The 21,548-nt window shown below is 32.8% G+C and overlaps 1 protein-coding gene across 10 annotated transcripts in view; it reads left to right on the top strand.

The window, feature by feature from the left end:
• Nucleotides 1-21,548, top strand: part of Cd36 (CD36 molecule) — a 93,077-nt gene that overhangs the window by 44,053 nt on the left and 27,476 nt on the right. Inside the window, exons 1-5 of one of the 10 annotated variants that reach the window (XM_046464089.2) lie at nucleotides 666-811; nucleotides 15,391-15,488; nucleotides 17,280-17,379; nucleotides 20,742-20,830; nucleotides 21,289-21,498. In XM_046464089.2, the coding sequence (XP_046320045.1) occupies nucleotides 21,379-21,498 (120 nt within the window). In that variant the 5' untranslated portion in view covers nucleotides 666-811; nucleotides 15,391-15,488; nucleotides 17,280-17,379; nucleotides 20,742-20,830; nucleotides 21,289-21,378. Of the gene's footprint in view, nucleotides 1-653; nucleotides 812-13,761; nucleotides 13,920-15,390; nucleotides 15,489-17,279; nucleotides 17,380-20,741; nucleotides 20,831-21,288; nucleotides 21,499-21,548 lie in introns of those variants that run through there. The other 9 variants (XM_046464088.2, XM_046464087.2, XM_046464095.2 and 6 more) reach the window with 9 other exon arrangements.

The raw sequence follows: 21,548 nt of genomic DNA, 5'->3' as shown, positions 1-21,548 counted from the left end.
GTATGTGTGAGTACATGAGGATAAATGTCATCAGGCTTGAAATCTGCAATTGTTTCTTAAATGATTTGGGAAACAATCATATCTTTGGTTTCATTTAGCATATATTTAAATGTCCTTAATCTTTAGAGTATGTTTGTTTTAAACTGTAATTATGTATTGCATATTTAATGGTATGCTCATTAAAAATAGTACCATCTTGGTTCTCTTATAGGACAAAGGAGTGTCACCACTATGGTGAGCCTGAACTTGATAGTGACAGTTTTCCGTGGCTCTGTTCAATGCTATCTTCAGCATTCCAAAACCCAGAGTATTCATTGGTGCTTTGTTTTCTCCTCCCAAAGTCCAGCATACATGTTCTTCAGTGCTTCCAAGGAAGACCATAAAATCCTTCAACTAAGACACAGAATGGAAGGAGTCCAGGGAATTGCTAGGGAAAATAAGTAGGGCCATCCCTGGAGAGGGAACTGCTACAGTGTTCTTTTAAACATCACAGAGTAATTGTTTCTTTTTTTCAAAAAAAGAAAAGGACCAGGATAAAGAGAGCTCATTTTCAAGCTGGACAGGTTAGCAAACACTGGGTGCAGGGTTTACTTTGGTTTAGGAGTCTACTGCCTCATTGGAGTGTCAATCAAAATTCCACAGCCATTCTTGGATACTTGGAGGTGGGGCTGTCTGGCATGCAGCAATGATTTGATCCAGCACTTGCAGCAAACAGACTGGAGTTATCAGTGTTATTCTGTGGTCTTCCAACAGCATTTTCAAAATACATTAATATTCGTGGCCTTGCGCTCTCTCATCGGACTTCTAACCGGTAATTACATCTATATAATAACTGAAAGTTACCTAGTTTAAAGATGTAAGAGTCCAGACTGGTGCCTGCAGTACTAAACTCTCTTGCTTTGTTCTGATTTTTGCTTTGTCCTTGCCCGGTTTAGGGTATACTTGAATTTCTCTCTTCTCTCAGGGAGTAGAATATGTGTGGTATTGTAGGCATTCAGGCACTGTTTCCCAAACTTTTAAATAAGGATTATACTTAAAGAAAGTGGCGAGAGGCCAGGTGTAGTAATTTACTGTGATCTCACCTATGTCTACACTAATAATTGAAAAGAGGGCATTCAAAAGTATTTGAAATTATTTAAACCCTCCAACATATGGTTCCATTTTTGCAACAACAGAAATACCTTAGTAGAGCAACATACTAAAAAGTACAACATTATGTGCAGGAATCTTTTTTTCTGAGGGATATGTATGTCCTAGGAAGACTTAAATTGTAGATGGTTACTTTCAACCCAAGAGGCAATTAACAGAGTTATAGAAGTTTTGGTCTCCCTTGTATTAAGGCTTTAAGGCAGAGTGGCTATCTTCTCAGATAGAAAGAACAATCTGTGCTCCCTGCTTCTGATGATCAGTGCAACAAGTAGAGGTCACAGGCAGTCACTACTACTGGAATTCCTGGCATGGCACTAGTCAACAGGTGCCTTCTGTGACATGCCTAAGAGGTGATTTTGTAATTTTACTTAGGTTAGAGAACTCAGTTATTGTAATATATTGACTCTGGCTACTAAATCTCTGATGCAATAGCAAATAGGATGTATAAGGTAACAAATAATTAACCAGTAAATTAAAGCTGGCTTCCAATTTGCAAGTCATCCCTCAAGATGTTTTTCAAGGAAAGAATTTACTACATAGAATGACAGTGGAAAGTATAGAAAATTAAGCATGGAACTAGGCAAAATTGTACGGATTAGTTACAATCACTTTGCTGGTCACATACCTCTTTGTGACCTTTAATTTGGACTAGCATTGTAATACTGTGATCTGTAGGAATAGACCATATTTGTATGTCTTAATTTTATTTATTGCAATTAAATAGTTAGAAATGCAGCCTAGTGAATTAAAACAGTGCAGAGGCAATGGTTTATCTCAGTGGGCACTGTGAAACAGAAGACTGAAGAGGTGTTTATAGACAGGAACAGGAAATGCTAATATAAACTCATTGAAAAAATAACTTTTCATCCACATTTATGTAATTTGTGTGTCTCTTGGGTAGTTAATAATGTTACTCAAATATTCTAGAGAAGCCATAATTACAAACTTTTAATACAAGATCTCAGGCAAAATTGCTGCTTTACTATTACCAAGGTTACTGTAGTATACAATAATTATGTACAAATTGAAGGGACATATTAAGACTACTAAATATATATTAATAGAAAATAAATCATGAAACTAGCATTATATAAATGACTCTATAGAAGTTAGATTGTATGTTTCATCTTTGTTCATTCATTCAACAAATATTTGTTTGCTCAATACATAATATATAGGTACTGACCATTTTTTTTATACTTATTCCATCTAGTACTGAGGTACTGACTATTTTCTGCACTTAACTTGTTCCACCTAGCACTGAATATTCAAATAATCCCCTAATACCAGTTCGATTCTTCTAAAAAAAACTGAATGCCTATCAGTACAGGGGACATTGGATGAAAGTCACTTTTTGACTGGACAATCAAGGGATCCTCCACTGATTTTGCTATAGTGTTCATATTTGTTCTTTAAAGATGATGAAAGATCAGTGGACTAGTAAGTATCTGCGGTCTGTGGAGTTGTAGGTTGCTTAGAAACCTACAACTTGGGCTTGCTATGGCAACCCAATTTATCAGTGAATGAAAAACTAAGCTGGCTTTGTGCTAAATCTCCATATTTTGCTGGTAAGAATATTTAGATTATCCCTTTTATCAGTATTTTTGTTATTTATACAATCAAGCTAAATATTGTAATTTACTAAATATTGAAAACAATTTATTAATATTACAAGAAAGTAAAGCATAAATTCTATATTTTTAATTCAAATTTATAATGTCTACTAGTTCTTCTATTGTCTGAGTTTTGATATATACAGAAACATATGATTTTTATTAAATGTATGCAGAAAAAACTAGTACAGCATATTATGCATATGCAAATAAATATTTATGTAAATCTCTTAAATATTATTTCTGTGTTAACCTAAAAGTCTATCTAGTCTAATGTCATTTTTATTTTATATCACTAACTCCTTCACAGATCATATAAATATGAAACTGTATTAGTTCTATTTTGAATCTTATGTTTTAAGTAATATACCACATAATCTGCTACACAAATGTAATTACTGGAAAAGCAACTTTTGGTGATGTGGAAAGGCATTGGGGAACCTGCTTTTACTCTTAGTTTGAGCAGTTGCTTACTGCAATAAATGTACGATGAGATGATTTTACCCGTTGTTTTTAGGCATGCTTTTAGATTCTAATAGCTTTCATTGTTTCATATATTTATGCTATTTGTGTACTGTAATCTTCTCTGCACTTCTTCAAATGTAAGTGTTGCGTTTACTTTATCTCCCTATTGATTGCCTCTGCTGTGTTTATCACAGTCAATAGCAAGGTAGAGTTAGCAGGCTCTCCTGAGACAGGACTACTAGCAGGCTTTTTTTTATTGTCCTTTTCTCATGGGTTTTGGCATTTATGCATTTTGTTTTGATATTTAAGTTTCACCATATTAAAAGTTCTCTTGAGAGTGAATGAAGCAGTCTGACTTAGGTTTTCACAGGACAGTGCTACATTTGATGGTTTCAATTTTTCTTTATGCTATATTCACCTCCACATAATTCTGAAGATAATCAATCTGCTTTACTATTTTGAATCATCTATTTTTTCAGTTCAGCTGTGCATTGCCTCTGTGGGTAATCATATGCCTCATTTCACAGATGGAAAGAAGTACAAGAGATAGAACTTGGGCCATTTCGCTGGAATTAACTTCCCTGAAAAAGTCAATACCCAAAGTCCTTATTGAAAGATTCATGACTAGGCCATATTGGTCCCTCCCTTGACAGGGAGCATTTGGTTAAGTTCTACTGATTTGAAATAATAAGTGAGCAGTCCAAAATATTGAACAATGCAAAGGAGTCAAACTCTTATCATGTAATCATATATATATGTATTGTAGTCTATCAGGAGACAGTAGATTGGCATGTACAAATTAGCAGAATATAAATATTCTGGAGATATGAAACAGACTCAGAAGACAGAACAAAAACATAGTCCTACTTACTGATCTACATTTCATGTTTAATCATGCTTGTTAATGTGATTGAATTATTCTAATAAATTTTAGAAAAATTCATTTTAATCAAAATGTCTACTCCTGGCAATGAATATAAACACTCAATCAACACATACCATCATTTAAAATGTTTGGGTAAATATTTCATAGAACCAAGTAATCCATTTTATAACTATTCAATAAATGTCTATGGAATGATAGAATTAAAGTCCTTCATAAAGAAATTTCACAGTAGAGAATATTTTTATCTGTTCAATATTCAGATTTTTGCTTAAAGCAAACTATATATGCATGGTATCTATTGAACACACACACACACACACACACACACACACACACACCTAAAACGCATATCTGGAAAATCAGTTATTTTAAATTTAACATCTGATAACTTGAAAAAGCAAAGATACCATATCTCCTACAAAAGTATTTAACATGCTCATGTCTGTTTTTAACCTATGCTGTGATACTCATAATAGTTTATTCAGCATCTATTCATGGAATATTTGGGCATGCATTATTATGTGTCGGACACCTTTAAACTCTGGAATATAATAGTAAACACTACAACATGGTTCCCAGTGAATACATTGTAGGAAATTTCACTGTGACCTGCTCCTTTGCTACTCATGAAAGAACAAATGCATGATAACTTGAACTTTTATGGAATACCTTCTATGGCAGGACACTAAAGTGCTCTGGAGGTATATAGAAGAAAATAATGCCACATGGTATTTTATGTGGTAAAAATGAGGGTTAAAATAATAAATGCCAGAATAAGGTTCAATATTAACTAAAATTGTTATCATAATATTTGAAGGTTCATTTTTGTGTATTGAACTGCCATTGGAGGATGTTTCCTCTTAAAATGGAAACATCACTAAAGTGTATAAGATAAGCATATACATGAAAAGATTCAAGGACCCCTAAACTCATGATTTCTTCTAATGTAGGGTTATTTGTAATTTTGTGTATGGAATTGCATTAAGTTAATTTAGATGCAATCACAAATTTATACACCTAAAACTGGATATCAGTGAGAGAAAATTAAGATAGAAAACATCAATTAGTCAAAACTCAAGAATCAGTGAATATAGGGTAAATGAGGAAGAAAAGAAGGAAAAATAAGAAAAAAAATGGTGAGAGAATTTCATAAGTCCACATGAAAACTAATTATAAAATGTTTTTGAAAATACGCATGTTTATGACATTTAATGTTTGTATTTGGGGTTGCGTGAATGTCGTTTTCATATTTTAATGGATTTATTCCACCTCAGATTTTTGCTCACTTTCATCTGCTTTCCTCCAACCTACTGTGATTACCCGATTTTTCCCTGAGGAGTTATTGAAAATGAGAGGAAAAACAGGCCGAGCAATAATCTTGGATCATGGCCAGAAAATATTTTTAGTCTTTAGGCTGCATGGAGGATGCTGCTACAAGTCTTATAAATGCAGCTTGGTAAAATGATATCCTTAGCATATTCACACTGAGCACCGGAGCACCATGTTAACAAAGGAACATCCAAGTACAATGAAACATAGACAAAACAAGCATCTTGCCTCACATTTGTATCTGGATCCATGAACAGGAGGCATTTTGGAGCAGGAGAGCTTGCTAACCAAACTTGAAATTGTGGGCTCCAAAGTCAAACTGAGCTGTGTTCTAGAAATCTCTGAGGATCTGTGTCCTAATTCAGCAGTGCAAAAGTAGCAGGGTGAGTAGTCATTTTAAGGATGACATTCCACAGCAAGTAAGATTCTGTAACCCACTATTGTTTGCTTAAATCTCATCTCTAAACAGGAAAGTTACACTCATAAAACTGAAAGGGAATAGTGACAATAAACATGTCAAGTCCTTGGTTGTTTACTGAAGAACAATGAGGATTATAGACACTTGCATAGATAGGGTTCATGATACCAAAACCTACCAAGAAGTGCTAGGAGGAGGAAGGAATTTTTTTCTATGTGACCCACAAGGTAGTACTTTAGTTCATGGTCATTGTTCCATAATGCAAGATAAACTTTGATAGCCCTAATAAAGTGTCAAGGATAATAGGTAAATGTTAAGATGGTAAGTCAAGCTTCTCTATTATTGAAAATTTGAATTAGGAGTTTCCAAAGTGAATATTTCAGTCTACCCCTTCCGGACAAGTTTTCACTTCTTCATACAAGCAGTTAACCAGAAATCACAAACACATACAATACAGTCAACAGTTTTATAATTTCAGAATCATTCTAAATTATTAAGACATCTGTGTTATATATTACAGATTAGTAACCTGGATTTTTTATTTTTTTCTGGATTCTAATGTTACTTAGAATGTTTATGGAAATATGGTATAAATAAAGCCATGTAAATGATTCATAAAATTTCGAGAAACACATTTGTTTCTGGAAGTTTAAAGATATATTATATATTGCGTTATATATAATATGTTATATATTACAAATATTATATATAACACATTATTTTAGTTATATGTCTATATAGGAACGATATGTAAAACATATTTACATATTTTTGCAAAGAATATTGTATGGTGCCTGGTCAAAGAAGAAAAGTACATTTAGAGTAAGATTTTGCCACTTTTAATCCTATAAACTCTTGACAATATTAAGAGCATATTTTAAGGTATTCCAAGAATACCTTGGAGAATTAATATTCCAAGTCAAACCTACTGATACCATGAAAGAAAATTCCGGCTTCTCCAAGAATAGGTCCTTCCTTTAAGAACATGAGACTTAACCTGTAAAATGAAGTTTTGATTTCACTGTATGGTTTGATTGTTTGATGTTCTTTAAAAACTGTTAGCAGAAGCTTCTATGTCACTCAAACATAGGATTTGTGCCAAGTGGTTCTTTGAACTGTCAGGGCAGAAGGATCACACTTCTCTACTCAAACAACAATAACAAAAATACACAAAACTGAAGAAAGTCTCAGAGCTATATTCTCTTTTTTTAATAAGTTGTTACATAACATCATTCTTAGAAACTTTACAAATAAGTCTAATTAGGTGTGCTTCCATATGCTTGGAAACTGTGTGATTGTGTTTGCTTGTGAGTGTGTATATGCATTTAACTGTTCCAAGGAAGCTAATGTTCAAGAGTTGTGTGTTTTAAACATAAGATGGCAGAAGGTACAGATGCTAATATAATTGTTTTTAGAATATTTCTTATATTTATTTCATCCCCCACTTGAGAGATTCTCTCTCTAGTTCAGGGGTACAATATTTCTCAGCATTAAAATTGTTGTACCCTGAATTATGACAAATTTTGTCTTTCTGCCCTGTAAAATTTCAAATTAATTGACTCTTAATTTTATATTTGGTATTTGTCAATTAAATTCTGATTTTTTGCTACCAATTATTGATCTTTTTGCCAGCTATTCTACCACTTCATGCTTTGAGACCTAATTATTCTTTTCCCCTAAAAATTTCCATCTCTCTATGAGCACAACTTACCTGATAAATTATGCTGAACATAATATTTCTTGTTTCTTAGCATAATTTAAGGAGAGGAAAGAAAGGAAGTCAACATTTAAAGAGTTAAGTCATGTTTGCAACTGTTCAAGTAAGAATGATGTCTGCCAACATTTCTAGATGGCTTGAGAGATTTACATATTGATCTGGCCATGCCCACATAAGATCTGTCTATATACACAGAGGTGTTCTCTGTTTAATCTCTTTTACACACAACTTCTACTATGACTTCTGGGAAGCATTTAGGTAAGATTACTTTATATTTTTAATGATTATGTTTGTCATAGTGTCTTGATTCATTGAGCCATGTAGTTTAAATCTAGATATTACCTTGACATTCTGCATTTTATCCTTTAAGAATGTTCCTAAAGTTTTCTCTTAAAAGAGGGACTATAAATCTGACATTACACTATACTGTTGACTTTTGCAACTTAAAATTCTTAAAATCTATACCTACATAATTATTTTTATTCCTACATGTCATGGGTATGTCATGTCCTTCCTTACCATTTTAAACAAGTGAAAAACCATTAGTTTAATACTTCTAATAAATACACAAGCTAGCAATTGAAAAATGTATGACCATACCTATATAAGCATGTGTTTACATATGTGCATAAATGTGTGTATGTATAAATCTACATTGTTATTCCCTAAGGATTAATGGGATACTTTTTTTTCCTATTTTACATTGCTAAATAATGTTTTGAGACAATTTCCAGATCATTAGAATCCATTTTATTTATTAAATTTGAAAATGATTGTTAATTGCCAACTACAGAATATGTTCATCATTCATTTGTTATGTGTAGACAGTTTTCTCTCAGTGCAATATTAGGTTATTTAGAATCACTATTCAATTTCGACAAAAATCTTAAAGAATTTGTAAAAAATTAGTATTGATCAAGAACACACTGGACATTTTATTTTTCAAAGGAATATAGGCTCTTCAGCTAGTCTGTCTGGATTTTAACCCTTATTTTGACACATGCTTCAGTACCTCAGCTGGTTATATAAAGAGCCTAATAAGTAGTATGAGTGGTCAATAGGTAGAACATGTGAAACACTTAGCTCAACATCTGGCAGTTAGTATGCTCCCACTGTTAGTTAACTTTGTTATTTTATCATCATCTTTATAACTTAAGAGTGTTTTGCTTACCTGTACAATCTAGCTTTACAATGCAAGTAATAATGAAATGTTTTATTTGCTGTCAAGATATTTCATTTACTGTCAAGAGAAAAATATCACTTAAATTTAAAATATGCTAACGTATTACTGTGAATGACAAGTTTATATTTGTGATGACTGTACATTTAAATCTACCATCTAATTTGATTGTCAGCTTGAGGGTATAGACTCTACAGTTTTCCTCTTTGATAAGAGAGACATCAGGAATATAATGACTGTGTCATGTCCACTTCACCAATCCCATTGCGAATAAAGCTGGGCTAAGAATTGGGGCCATGTGATCTCTCTTCAACTTTTTTTAAATGGATCTGTCATCTGCTTCTTAAATATGTTGCAATATTTGTGCTACTCAATTTATCCTCTTCCTCTTTTATTTCTCAAGAGTTAAATTCCATGAGTCAGCTTGTCCAACATACTGCTACAAAGAATTTATATGAACCATGAACTCTCTAGAAGTAATCCTGTTAATTTTCATATTCTCAAAGTAAAGAAAGCAGTTCAAAGAATGACATGAGTCTTAAAAGGAAATGACTAAAACTTGTATAAATTACAGAAATTTAAAAATTTTATTCATCAGTACACATAAAACATGACAAAATTTTAAAATGACAAATATCATAACATTGGTTATTGGAAAAAATCTGAGGATAAGACAAATCAACACTGAAAAAAAAATGAATGAGAATATTATAAGTGTTTTAAAATAAATGGCTAGTATACTTTAAAAAATGTTATATTTCATTTAATTAAATATTCTTTAAAAAACCACCAACGTACTTGTTAAAATCTTAAATTTCAGTATAAACCAGTGTGAATATTTATAAAGACAGGCATTCTCACACATGGCTGTGTACAAATAAAAATTTGACAAAATCCTTGGAATTTTGGAAAAACAGCATACACTGGTGTCCAGGGTACATGTACATAAAGCTATGAGAATTTTGTGCCTTGCCTTTATAAGAACAGCAAACTAGAAACAACGATGTTCATTCATACAGCATTTACTATTTAAAATGAGTACAGCACTTATTATGAAATATCTTGCAATAGAACAATAATGGACTATTCGTGATATAGGAATACCTACAAGGAACATAATATAAGAGGAAAGTTTCAGAAAATATGATTCGGTATATATTTTATGCCACACACATAAGTATATAATTTTGACATTATTAAACTACCATAGTAGTTAATACAGCTAACATTGCTTCTCAAATTGGAAATTTCTCATTTTATACCTTTCTATAATTTACCATCTTACTTGCCTTCTTTAATAGATTTCTTTAAATGAAATTTTGCTTATTAGCAATGATAACTGCAGCTATTATTTATTAAGCAAAAACTATGTTAGGCTCTGAGTGAATCCTTTATATTATCACTCTCAATCTTTACAACAATTATGTGAAGGCTACCAGAAGTAAAGAAGTTAGCCACAAGTCATATACTTAGGAAGTAATGAATTCAAACATGGATTCTTTCATCTTCATAGCAGATACTCTTAATTTCCAGTTCCAACCATTACATTTATTTTTTACATACATGACAATAGTGGAATGCTTTACACTCATTATTACTGATTTTCAGCACAAGTTTTTGTAACTCTGTATATAAATATGTTCACACCAAATTATGCCATTATACATGTATTCTTTTTTTTTTGCATTACAATTCTTAATACACATATATACCACAATGTTTCATATCTCTGTATATAAGTTATGTTGATACAAAATTCAAATCTTCATACATATATTTTGTATAATGATGACCATCACATTCCCCCATCCTTGCTACTTCACTTCTCCCTCCTTTTCCCTCCCACTGCTCTTCCCTATCTAGAAATAATCGTCCTCCCATGCTCTCCCTCCCTAACCCACTTTGAGTCAACCCCCTTATATCAGAGAAAACATTCTGCATTTGTTTTTTGGGGATTGGCTACCTTCACTTAGCATAATACTCTCTAACGCCATCCATTTACCTGCAAATGCCATGATTTTGTTCTTTTTTAATGCCGAGTAATATTCCATTGTGTATAAATGCCACATTTTTTTCTCCATTCATCCACTGAAGGACATCTAGGTTGGCTCCACAGTTTAGCTATTGTGAATTGTGCTGCTATAAACATTGATGTGGCTGTGTCCCTGTAGTATGCTGTTTTCAGGTTCTTTGGGTATAGTCCCAGGAGTGGGATAGCTGGGTCAAATGGTGGTTCCATTCCCAGCTTTCCAAGGAATCTCCATACTGCTTTCCAAATAGGCTGCACCAATTTGCAGTCCCACCAGCAGTGTATGAGTGTCCCTTTTTCCCCACATCCTGGCCAACACTTATTGTTGTTTGTGTTCTTAATAGCTGCCATCCTTACTGGAGATGGTATCTTAGAGTAGTTTTGATTTGCATTTCTCTGATTGCTAGAGATGATGAGCATTTTTTTTTTATATTTGATGATTGATTGTGTATCCTCTTCTGAGAAGTGTCTGTTCAGGTCCTTGGCCCATTTATTGATTGGATTATTTGTGTTTTTTGGTGCTTAGCTTATTGAGTTTTTTATATACCCTAGAGATTAGTGCTCTATCTGATGTGTGAGGAGTAAAAATTTGCTCCCAGGATGTAGGCTCCCTGTTCACCTCACAGTTTATTTCTTTTGCTGAGAAAAAACTTTTCAGTTTGAATCCATCCCATTTGTTGATTCTTGGTTTTAATTCTTGTGCTATAGGTGTCTTATTAAGGAAGTTGGGGCCTAGCCTTACATGATGAAGATTAGGGCCTACTTTTTCTTCTATTGGGCTGGGGATATAGCTCAGTTGGTAAAGTGCTTGCCTTGCATGCACAAGGCCCTGTGTTCAAACCCAGCACCACCAAAAAAAAAAAAAAAATTAATTATGTCTGTCTTTTAACCCTATGTGGTCTGTTAAAAAAAAAAAAGAAATCATGTTTTAAAGTTGATTTTTCCAAACTATTGTGGCTAAGTGAACAATAGTATTGAAGTTTTAAATTTTTCATTCTAATAAGTTTGTCTATGGTTGTGTGGATGTACATAAGTATAAGTGTACCCTCACATAAAATAGATTCTCTCAAAATATGGTGGGTGTGCACTCTTTAAAAAAATGCTGCGTTTTCATTTTTAAGGCAGCAAAAGGCTATGCCTATTTTATTGTTCAAGGTCTATATTTTCCTCAAAATCCATGGTTGTAGGTTTGGTTCAGCTATGTGCTTTTCCATTCTGGAATGCCAAGCTACTCTGGGGATGTTGTGTATGGGACTGGACACTTCACAGTTGTCTCTGGGGATGTAAATTTGATTCCTTGGACTGCTCATGGGAACTTGTGACATTTTCCTCTCCAAGCATGGTCAGATTTGGATGGCATTAGGCTACTGATTAAATAATGATTCAAGTAAGGTCAGTATCCTTTTACATCCATTTTGCATGCATTTTTTTTTCTGAAATATCTTTCTGTGTTCACATTTATTATAATTTAACTATCCCATCAAGCATTTTAAATATACTCTTTAAAATAGATCTTAACTCTTGTGTTTGCAAGCTGTTTTAAAATTTTCATACTGGCATGTATATATAAAACATATGATTTATGTTTGAGAAGAAAATACTTATAGCAAAGAACTTAAATATACCTGCAAAATAGTCAAAATAGTTAAGATGGCCTTTTATACTACATTTTTAACATCATACAACCAAGATAAAATGGTGGTAGTCACAAGGGAATTGCCTTAAGTTTCTAGAATCTCTGTACACTTTTTTTTTTAAATGAAAAGTATAAATCGTAATGAGAATGCACTAGGCTATTTCTACTTTCTCTAGATAAGGATTTCATTTTTCAAATATCATATCACTTATCTATTTTAGGGTTTCATAGTTATTTTAAAATAAATATTCAGTAAAAACACTGGAAAAACAAAAGCGATGCTAGGCAGAGGAGTTTGGGGTTCCTTTCCAGTTGTATTGTGCTGTATTGCAAATGAAAAGAAACATATCTAATGTGAACAACAGAGACAGCAAGAGTGACATAAGGATAAGAGCTGGTTTAAATATAATCTAATGAACTAAATATATTTCTGCTCATTATTCTTAGGTTACTTTATTTCAAGAGTGACTTGTAGGCATTTATCCAGTTGACCTCTCCAATATTTGCCAGTTTAACTTTCTGAAGATTTTACCAACTTGATACTAAAAATTACTTTGTAAGATTAAGGGTCCTCACTTTGAGGGTCCGCTTACCCCCAAATGTAATAACTATTTAGATTAGATATGAACATAATTCCTTTCTTTGAAAGTAAAGTGTCTATTTTTTTTTTACAGTAAAAGATCATCTTCAATAGTATCTTAATTTAAATGTCATTTTATAGTCTGGCTTCAGACTATTAAGGGATTTTTTTTTTCCTTGCAGAAGGATCTTGCTGTGCTCCTGAAACTTCTCTAAAACTAACAGAGTGATAAACAGTTAAGAAGGTCAAGCTAGAACAATAGGCTATTTCCCTTTTTAAAGTCTGTTTGTCATCCCTGTTAATTGACAGTTTCCAACTGTTTTCAAAATTATTAGTCTCAAAGTTCTTCAGATTTATGGTGTGTTCTATGGAAAAGTACATTTTCTTTCAGCTTCATCAGATGAGCTTGCAAGTTCAATCTTGTCCGGCAAGTGAGAATGTGATCATGTTCCCCACTTTCCCTTTTCTACCCCCAGTTTAGCATCTGGAAAAATGATTATGTAGTACAACACATTAGGGTTGGCTCAACAAATCAGTTCCTTTTGTTTCTCTGGCCTCTGACTTACTTGGATGGGAAGACGGCCAAATTGGGGGTGGGGGGGAAATACTGAATATCTCAGATATAGGTAATGGGTCTTTAGCAGACCATAAAAATAGACCAATCCCAGTAGCATGATATCTGTGGGGTTTCTTTCTTTTCTTTCTTTTTTTCAGTTCCTCTGGCAGCAAACCACACACTGGAATCTGACGTTGTAGTTTTTTTTTTTTTTTTTAAGCATATTTAAACTCTAACACACATATGCTGGTAAGGGTTTCAGGATAGGATTTTTCTGCAGTATGTCATTTGGTCCTATGAAGAATTGTCTGTTCAAATGTTGGAGTATTTGACTGAAAATTTCTTAATAACTCTTTTAAAGGTAAGTCATGATTTTTCTTTAAATAGAAAAGATCAAGAAATTTTCCATTTTCTAAATGATGGGAGAAGATGATATTATATAAATACTCCAGACAAGTCACAGAGCAGGAACAACAAAAAGTAGTTACTGTTTTCTTAATGTATCTAGGTTTTATTTTAAAATCAGGTTTATGTTGTTTTTCTCAATTGTGAATCTTGTTCCATTTTATGCTTAAATATTAACAGTGATCAATGACCAATGACATTTTCATTTCTGAATGTTTAATATCATGTCTATCCTTAAACATTTGTTAGTATTTAAAATGATTTATAATCCAAATGAAAGCAGAATTTTCATTTTATACTTAGGCTATTTATACATAATATTCGATTAGGATGAACATTAAAATGACGTTAGTTTTTATAAATGACTTTCAACTCTGTCAACAGCCTTTATACTGTGCAATTGTTGATTGCTTTACAGTCATTAGCTTTTCTCATTTTCAATCTGAATTGTATAAATTTTGATGAACCTGACTTTGTGTACATGGTTAAATGCAAGGTATGTATCAGATATGTGCTTATTAAGCCTTTTTTTTTTAATGAACCCTGATGCTGTAATTGCTGCTAGGAATGGTAAAAAATATCCATTTTAGACAATAATCTGACATTTAATAGTGCATATTATAATTTGGTAACAAAAATAAGCCAAAATTTATACTTTTACAATTCAGGAAGATAATTGTAAACATTAATGAATTGTCTTAAATAATTATACTGTATATAGAGGACAAATCATTCTGGATAAATTAATTAAAAGGCTCGATTAATTATAATGAGTAACTTTATAAATATAAATGGTACAAATTCCTTTTAGTAAATTTCAGTTATGGAATTATCAAGTCACACATTGAAAGATGATTTTTAAAGATTTTTCAGACTTTTTTCATCCTTTTCTATATTGTTCTAATCTATAACATCTTTTTATATTAAAAGAAAAAATTAGGGGCTGGGGATGTGGCTCAAGCGGTAGCGCGCTCTCCTGGCATGTGTGCCGCCCGGGTTCGATCCTCAGCACCACATACAAACAAAGATGTTATGTCTGCCAAAAAACTAAAAAATAAATATTAAAATCCTCTCTCTCTTGAAAAAAAAAAAAAGAAAAAATTACTTTAAATATTGACTTGCAAGGAAACCAGAATGAAATCTTTAAAAAAATTTTTATGTAGATATTACAGTGGATCCTTGGAGTTAATAATAAGAAAAAAAATGTAGAAACCTTGTAATCTCCTCAAGTCATTATTGAACCAGAACAATAAACTAAATTCAGAACCATCAGATAACATGTTAACCTGGAAGAAATCTTAAATTAACAATGGGAGAGGTACAGAATATGTAGGAATTGACCTTGAGGATTACATTTGCTCTCCTTATTTTTATGAAATACTAGCAATGTTCACTCCCAAATTATTTGTGTTGTTTTCTATTTCCAGAAGGAACTAATTCTGTAACTATTGTCTAATTTAATCACAAGATGTTTTAGTTCACTGTCCCAAGATATGGCTAAAACTTTCAAGTAGCATGTTCTAAGGTAGAAGCTTCTTTTTTCATTTGTATGATAGTTTAATTTCATATATGTCTTTATCGATATATCAGATTTTATTGTTTTGCCAATAGTCATTTCTATTTATGTAAAATATGCATTCTATTTTCTATGAGAATTTTTAAACATTTTCTCATTTAATACTTGCAGACTTACTTGACATATAATAGACTTATCAGAGAAATTGAATCACAAGCTTCCACATGAAGACCCAGAATTAAATCTCTATTTCCAAACTTCAAGTATAGAGTTTTAACCACTATAAATCTTTTAGTTTCTTTCCATTTACAGTGAATTTTAGGTGTAGGAATAATAGCATTAAAAAAAATCACATTTGTATCTAGGGTTCAGTCATTAAAAATGGGCATAGATAATTGTATTTAAAGTCAACATGACTAAAAGAGTCATTTAAAACTTATAGTAATTCCTAGTTCATAAGTCTCTATAAGACAGATTTAGTTCTTGAAGGATCCTAAGCATATGTGAGGCTAATGAATGTATTGTATTTTTTCAAGATTATTATCAAAACAAGTTTCACATTGTGATATTTAATAAGCATAATTTAGTTAGATACATTACTGTTTTAAATTATACCTATACATTTTTTTCCTGCTGTTTTTAACCTTAAATATATTCTGTTGGGATGCAAATGAGCATGTATGTCAAAGGATAGGTGTTGGAAGCTTCCTGATCCAATTTAAATTTTCTGTAGAGTCCTTTAATTTTGTGGGGATGACGTGAGACTAAATGAGGGGACAACAGTTGTAGCTCTTTGAATCGTCTTTATAGCTGAAGATTATGTATGGCCTTTAACTAGAGCTCTGTCTCTAAACAGAAGTCTGTAAAAACTGACCTGATCACCTCATTTCCACAAGATGAAATATAGTCAGACGTAAATGATGGATTTGCACCCATTTCAAATATATTGGAGTTGAGTGTATAGTACCCATTGTCTAAGGAACCATGGATTTGCAAACACACATAAATATGGTCTAGGATAAGAGTATGGAAAGGAATTTAATTTTAAAACCTAACATCTATACTTATATCCAATTTGATTATCCCCAGTAACTCCATATATTGGATTATATGGGCTTTTTTTTTCATTTTTTTTTTAATTTTTATTTTTTATTTATTTTTTTATTGGTTGTTCAAAACATTACAAAGCTCTTGACATATCATATTTCATACATTTGATTCAAGTGGGTTTTGAACTCCCAATTTTACCCCAAATACAGATTGCAGAATCACATCGGTTACACATCCACATTTTTACATAAGGCCCTATTAGTAACTGGGAAGACTATACTAAAGATTAATAGGGGAAAGTAGAGGTACATGGCCTTGCTTTATACCTTCAGAAAAATTGAAGAAGTTTGAAGGAAAGAATAGGAAATTTTAGATATCCTCCAATCAATTAAAGCAAAAATGACATTCAGGTCTTACCACTTATTTCTGGTACAAGTACCCTAGAAATGTGAAGCTTTTTCAGAATGTGACCCAGTGAATGTTACCTCTGGGTCACACCGCTTCTGGGTGGAGTGTCCCAGGGAGCACAGTTTTAACCACACATAGGAATGACTATAGGTTCTCTGAGGATTTGATCTAATGTTCTGGCCTATTTGCTATCGAGCCTTCTTATAACAGGCTTTGTGAAATCTCTGTCTCTTCATTTCTATCATGTTCCCAATATAGAGGAAGAGTATTAAAAAAAATCATTATAACAACACTATCAATCTGACAGAAAAAAAATATTTTTCCTCTTTCTTTCAAATACAGCCCAAGGGAATAAAATCCACTCACAATTCTACAAAAGGAATCTATTTATAACCTATAAACTGAATAGGCGGCAACTGATCTACCTATAGAATCAAGAAAGGTATGTAATTAGTGACACCTTCAAAGATACCCTTCCAGTCTCTCTTCCTCCTTAGCAGAAGTTTTCTGTGCCTGTGCTCATTCTCTGCCTTCTCAATTTGTATCCTGAAGCAAGAAATAAGACATCAATATTGTGTCCATTTCTTATAAAGGGCAAATAGTAAAAATGATTTAAAATTAGCCAATGAAATTAATGACATATTTTAATATGTAAGGAGCTGTGTTATTAAGAAAACTTAGTGTGGTAGATCCAAATTTTGTGTGCTTGAATAGCTAACTCTGGTGTAAAGGAAGAAACAAAGAATTTTTCTTTGAAGTTAATTATGTATTTTTAAAAAAATCTCCTGGCTAGAATATGCCCTTAACTTTCATATACTTGGTACATGTCTCACATAAGCTGTTCAGTACTCCTCCTGCCTTAAGTGAATAAAACTATTTTTAGCTGGGCATGATGGTGCATACCTGTTATCCCAGCTACTTGGGGAATTTTGGCAGGAGAAACACGAATTTGAAGTCCCTTGGGAAACTTCATTAAACAATGTCTCAAAAAGGGTATGGGGTATCTGGGGATACAACTCAGTGGTAGAACACTAGCCCTTCCACTTCTTGTGGAAGACCTGGATTCAATCATCTGTTATGGGGGAGGAAAAAGTCACCAACTATATAGTACCACAGCATCAGGACAAGTCTGATTATGCTAGCAAAGCATCATTACTCACTTTGTCAGGGCACTGAAGGATAATAAACGGACCTAAATAATGTCATGTGTGTTTCCTATTCTTAGAGGGAAATAAAACAACCTTATGTCAAGGTAGTAAAAGTTAATCGATCAATCAAGAATTTGAACAAGTAGAAAAACTTAACTCCTAGTCTCTCAAATATCAGTAAGTGATTGAAATAATGTTAGATTGGTACTTTTCTTTTATGTGTGGTGCAGATAACTGAAAGTTGTCCAGCTATGTGATTCAACTGAATACATTACTCGATAATTCTGTTTTCTAATGAACTTTAGTCAGTCAAAGTGGGAGGTATACACTCTCACTTCAGTTTTAGGTTCAAAGCAGACAGAATCCCGGGAATAAGTAGGCCTGCCCACTGCTTGACACATCTGGGCTCGAAGTCCACACAGTCGTAAGAATTATCCTCCAGGTACAGCTCTTGGAATTCTCTACCCCTTGCACAGAATCTTTCATGTAGCGTGTGGTGAATAAAGAATGGTTCTGAAAAAATATTCGCAGGTCATGATGTAGAACTCAAAAAAATGGGTAAATCTATGTACATATCTGAATAAGTAAAATGTGATTTTTTTTAAAGAATTGTAACTTTTAAATCATTCTGTATTTCACCTACAGATTTGGAAATTACATTACTACTAAAGGAATTACATTAGTGAATTTTGTATCAGACATAACTTTCCAAAAGAGATTACTAAATCTTTGAGTTAATATGAATTTATGTAAAAACAATATAAGTTCACAAAATTGGAATTGGATTTAATATTTGGGGCCTCATTGATTTTAATGGCCTCAAAAACTCACAGGTTCTTACAGAGCTTCTCCTAAAGCTTTTTAAGGGTGAGAAAGGACAGATGCAGGAATGGAGACCAAGTGAGGAATGAGGGCCTCTGGGTTATTACCACTGCTATGTGAACATAGTCACTAGGCTTTTTGGTCTTCTGTAAGGACAGAGTGAAGAACCATTTCAGCTACTGAGGTTGAAGACTGCTGATGGTGCCTTAGATCTCTTAGATCTACAAATGATGAAACCGAAGTGTCAAGAAATTAAGTGGCTTGCCCATGGTCACCTAGCAAGAGTGGAGAGTCAGTCTTTGGTTGATTCTCCAGTCTCCTAATGCAATTGCACAAGATTGGATTCCTCTATTTTGATTGCTGCTTATATATAATCTGCAAATATAATTATTGATTTATAGCTTATAAAACACCAGAATGATATTTTCAATTTAGCAAAAAAAATCAGTTGCTTAAAATATTGTTTCAAGAAAACTTTAAGTGCTTCACCATTATACTTTGCAAAGGATATTCTATTTTGATAACATTCAGTCCTTATGAGCCTTAAGTAACTTATTTCATTGCATTATGACAACCTTGATTAAAGCCATAGGAGGTAGATTATTGTATGAATTGAAAGAATAAGGAAAGCTATTCTTCCCATTCCCTCCCCCAAACAATTACTAAAAATCCAGCTTCACTTGTTCAGTGAGACATAAAATGCCACCATAAAAACAAATCACTTGTTTAGGAATGTGTTTCCCATTTGCTTTGGAATAAACTTGTGGCACTAACGAATTATTCAAGTGTCTTAGTCACGAGGGTCTAAGGGTGAATGAGGTGCATGATTCCTATGGTTTACAACATGAGTATCCAAGGTATGAGGAGTAGGTAAAGGGAATTCCCAAGAGGTAAAAAAATAATTAAAATGCCAAGAAAAAAATACCATTTCTATTTCTCCATTTGGGGGAAATGTCTTATCTCTTTCCATTATGTTCTTAGCTGCACAAGGAATATTATTTTTAAAACTAAATGAACACCAATGAAATCATAAGTGATTCTTCTGTTGCAACAAATATGTGAAGGGAAAACCTGAAACCATGACAAAACATACTTGCTATGGTTAATATGATGCTGGCAAAAGTACTGTGTGCCTCTCTGTTTGTCTGTAGCCTTTGTTTATTGGCATCTATGCTTGCCTTGGCCACCTGCATTTGAAGTATATTTGTTAAAAGCCACAAGGCACATTCTGACTGTACATCAGTGACAGTTGAAGTACATCATAAAAAATGCCATTATAATCAATATAACTCAAATAAAATTCTTAATCAGAAATGACATATTCTTATTAATTTTTTACAACAGAATCCACTCATCCATAAATTGTTTCCTTCTCATTTTTATATAATAACCAGATACTGTGTAATGATACCATGAACAAGACTGACAAGGTGAAATCCATAAAAATAGTAAAAATAGTTGATATTAATAGAATTTGTGTGAAACACCACATATGACAAACAACATTGTATTTGAATATATTAAAAAATCTCAGATTAGTAAAATGCCTGTCATTAAAATAAGACATCGTCTACATTTTGTGTATTTTAAATTCATCCTTCCTTTGGTCTATTCAAAAGTCATTAACAATAAAATTAAAAACAAAATGCATTTTAAATAATTTAATGTTTTCCACACTGTTTATAAGATAAACATTTCAAGAATAAACTCAATGTACATGTAAATGTGACTTTCTTTTAACAGTTATAATTATGGTGATATTAGAGAGCTTCCTAGTATTAATTATTTGATAATATACTTTCCTATACTTACCAATACTTTCTTGTTTTAACAGGTATTTTATAATGATTAGAAGTATGGATTCTTTCTGCTAATCACCAGGTGATTTCCTGTAAAACCCATATCTTGCTGTTTGTGAATAAGGTATATTCACATCTGTTACCATGTGTGGGTTAACATTCAGATAGAGAAGACCTCAGTTCAAGCAAATTGAGTGCAGGAGAATTCCTAGTAGGGTGGAGAGGGCTGTGTTTGGGTGCAGAAGATATAAAGGGTGAGGTTATCAGTAAGCATCTCAGGCTGAGGAAAAGTAGTGAGGGTAGGAGTGCATAAACACAGTTCTCCTAGACTTTAGTAATCAGCCATAGGAAGAAAACTAAAGAATTTTGAAGAAATGTTCTAACATTATTACGATCATTGGTAGGTAGGTAGAAGGCAGAGAAGAGAGAAGACTTAGAAATTCAGTTTGGTAAAACTAAAAGAAAACAATTTATTTTGTTTATAGATAGCAAAGTCACATTTAAATTGTGTGTTTTCTTTGTACTTTGATCTTCTTGTGCTGATATTTAAGCTTCTGTTTTATGATCTCTTTCTAATGATAGAACCACACCTTGTAGAAAACACCTTAATCATACCTGAGAGTTTAAAAGAAAACAGGTGCTTAACCTCAATTCTTCTCCTGCACAAGAAAAATGGGCTGTGACCGGAACTGTGGCCTCATCACTGGGGCTGTCATTGGTGCAGTCCTGGCTGTGTTTGGAGGTATTCTAATGCCAGTTGGGGATATGCTTATTGAGAAGACGATTAAAAAGGTACAAGTAGTCTAATTTTATTTATTTATTTTTTTGCCATTCCGATTCAT

Source organism: Marmota monax, unplaced genomic scaffold, assembly GCF_021218885.2.
Source record: "Marmota monax isolate L192 unplaced genomic scaffold, Marmota_monax_Labrador192_F-V1.1 WCK01_AAM20220418_F8-fsc00065, whole genome shotgun sequence".
In the NCBI taxonomy this organism is placed as follows: Eukaryota; Metazoa; Chordata; class Mammalia; order Rodentia; family Sciuridae; genus Marmota; species Marmota monax.
Note: the sequence above shows the minus strand (reverse complement) of the source record. Positions and strands in the feature narration are given on the sequence as shown.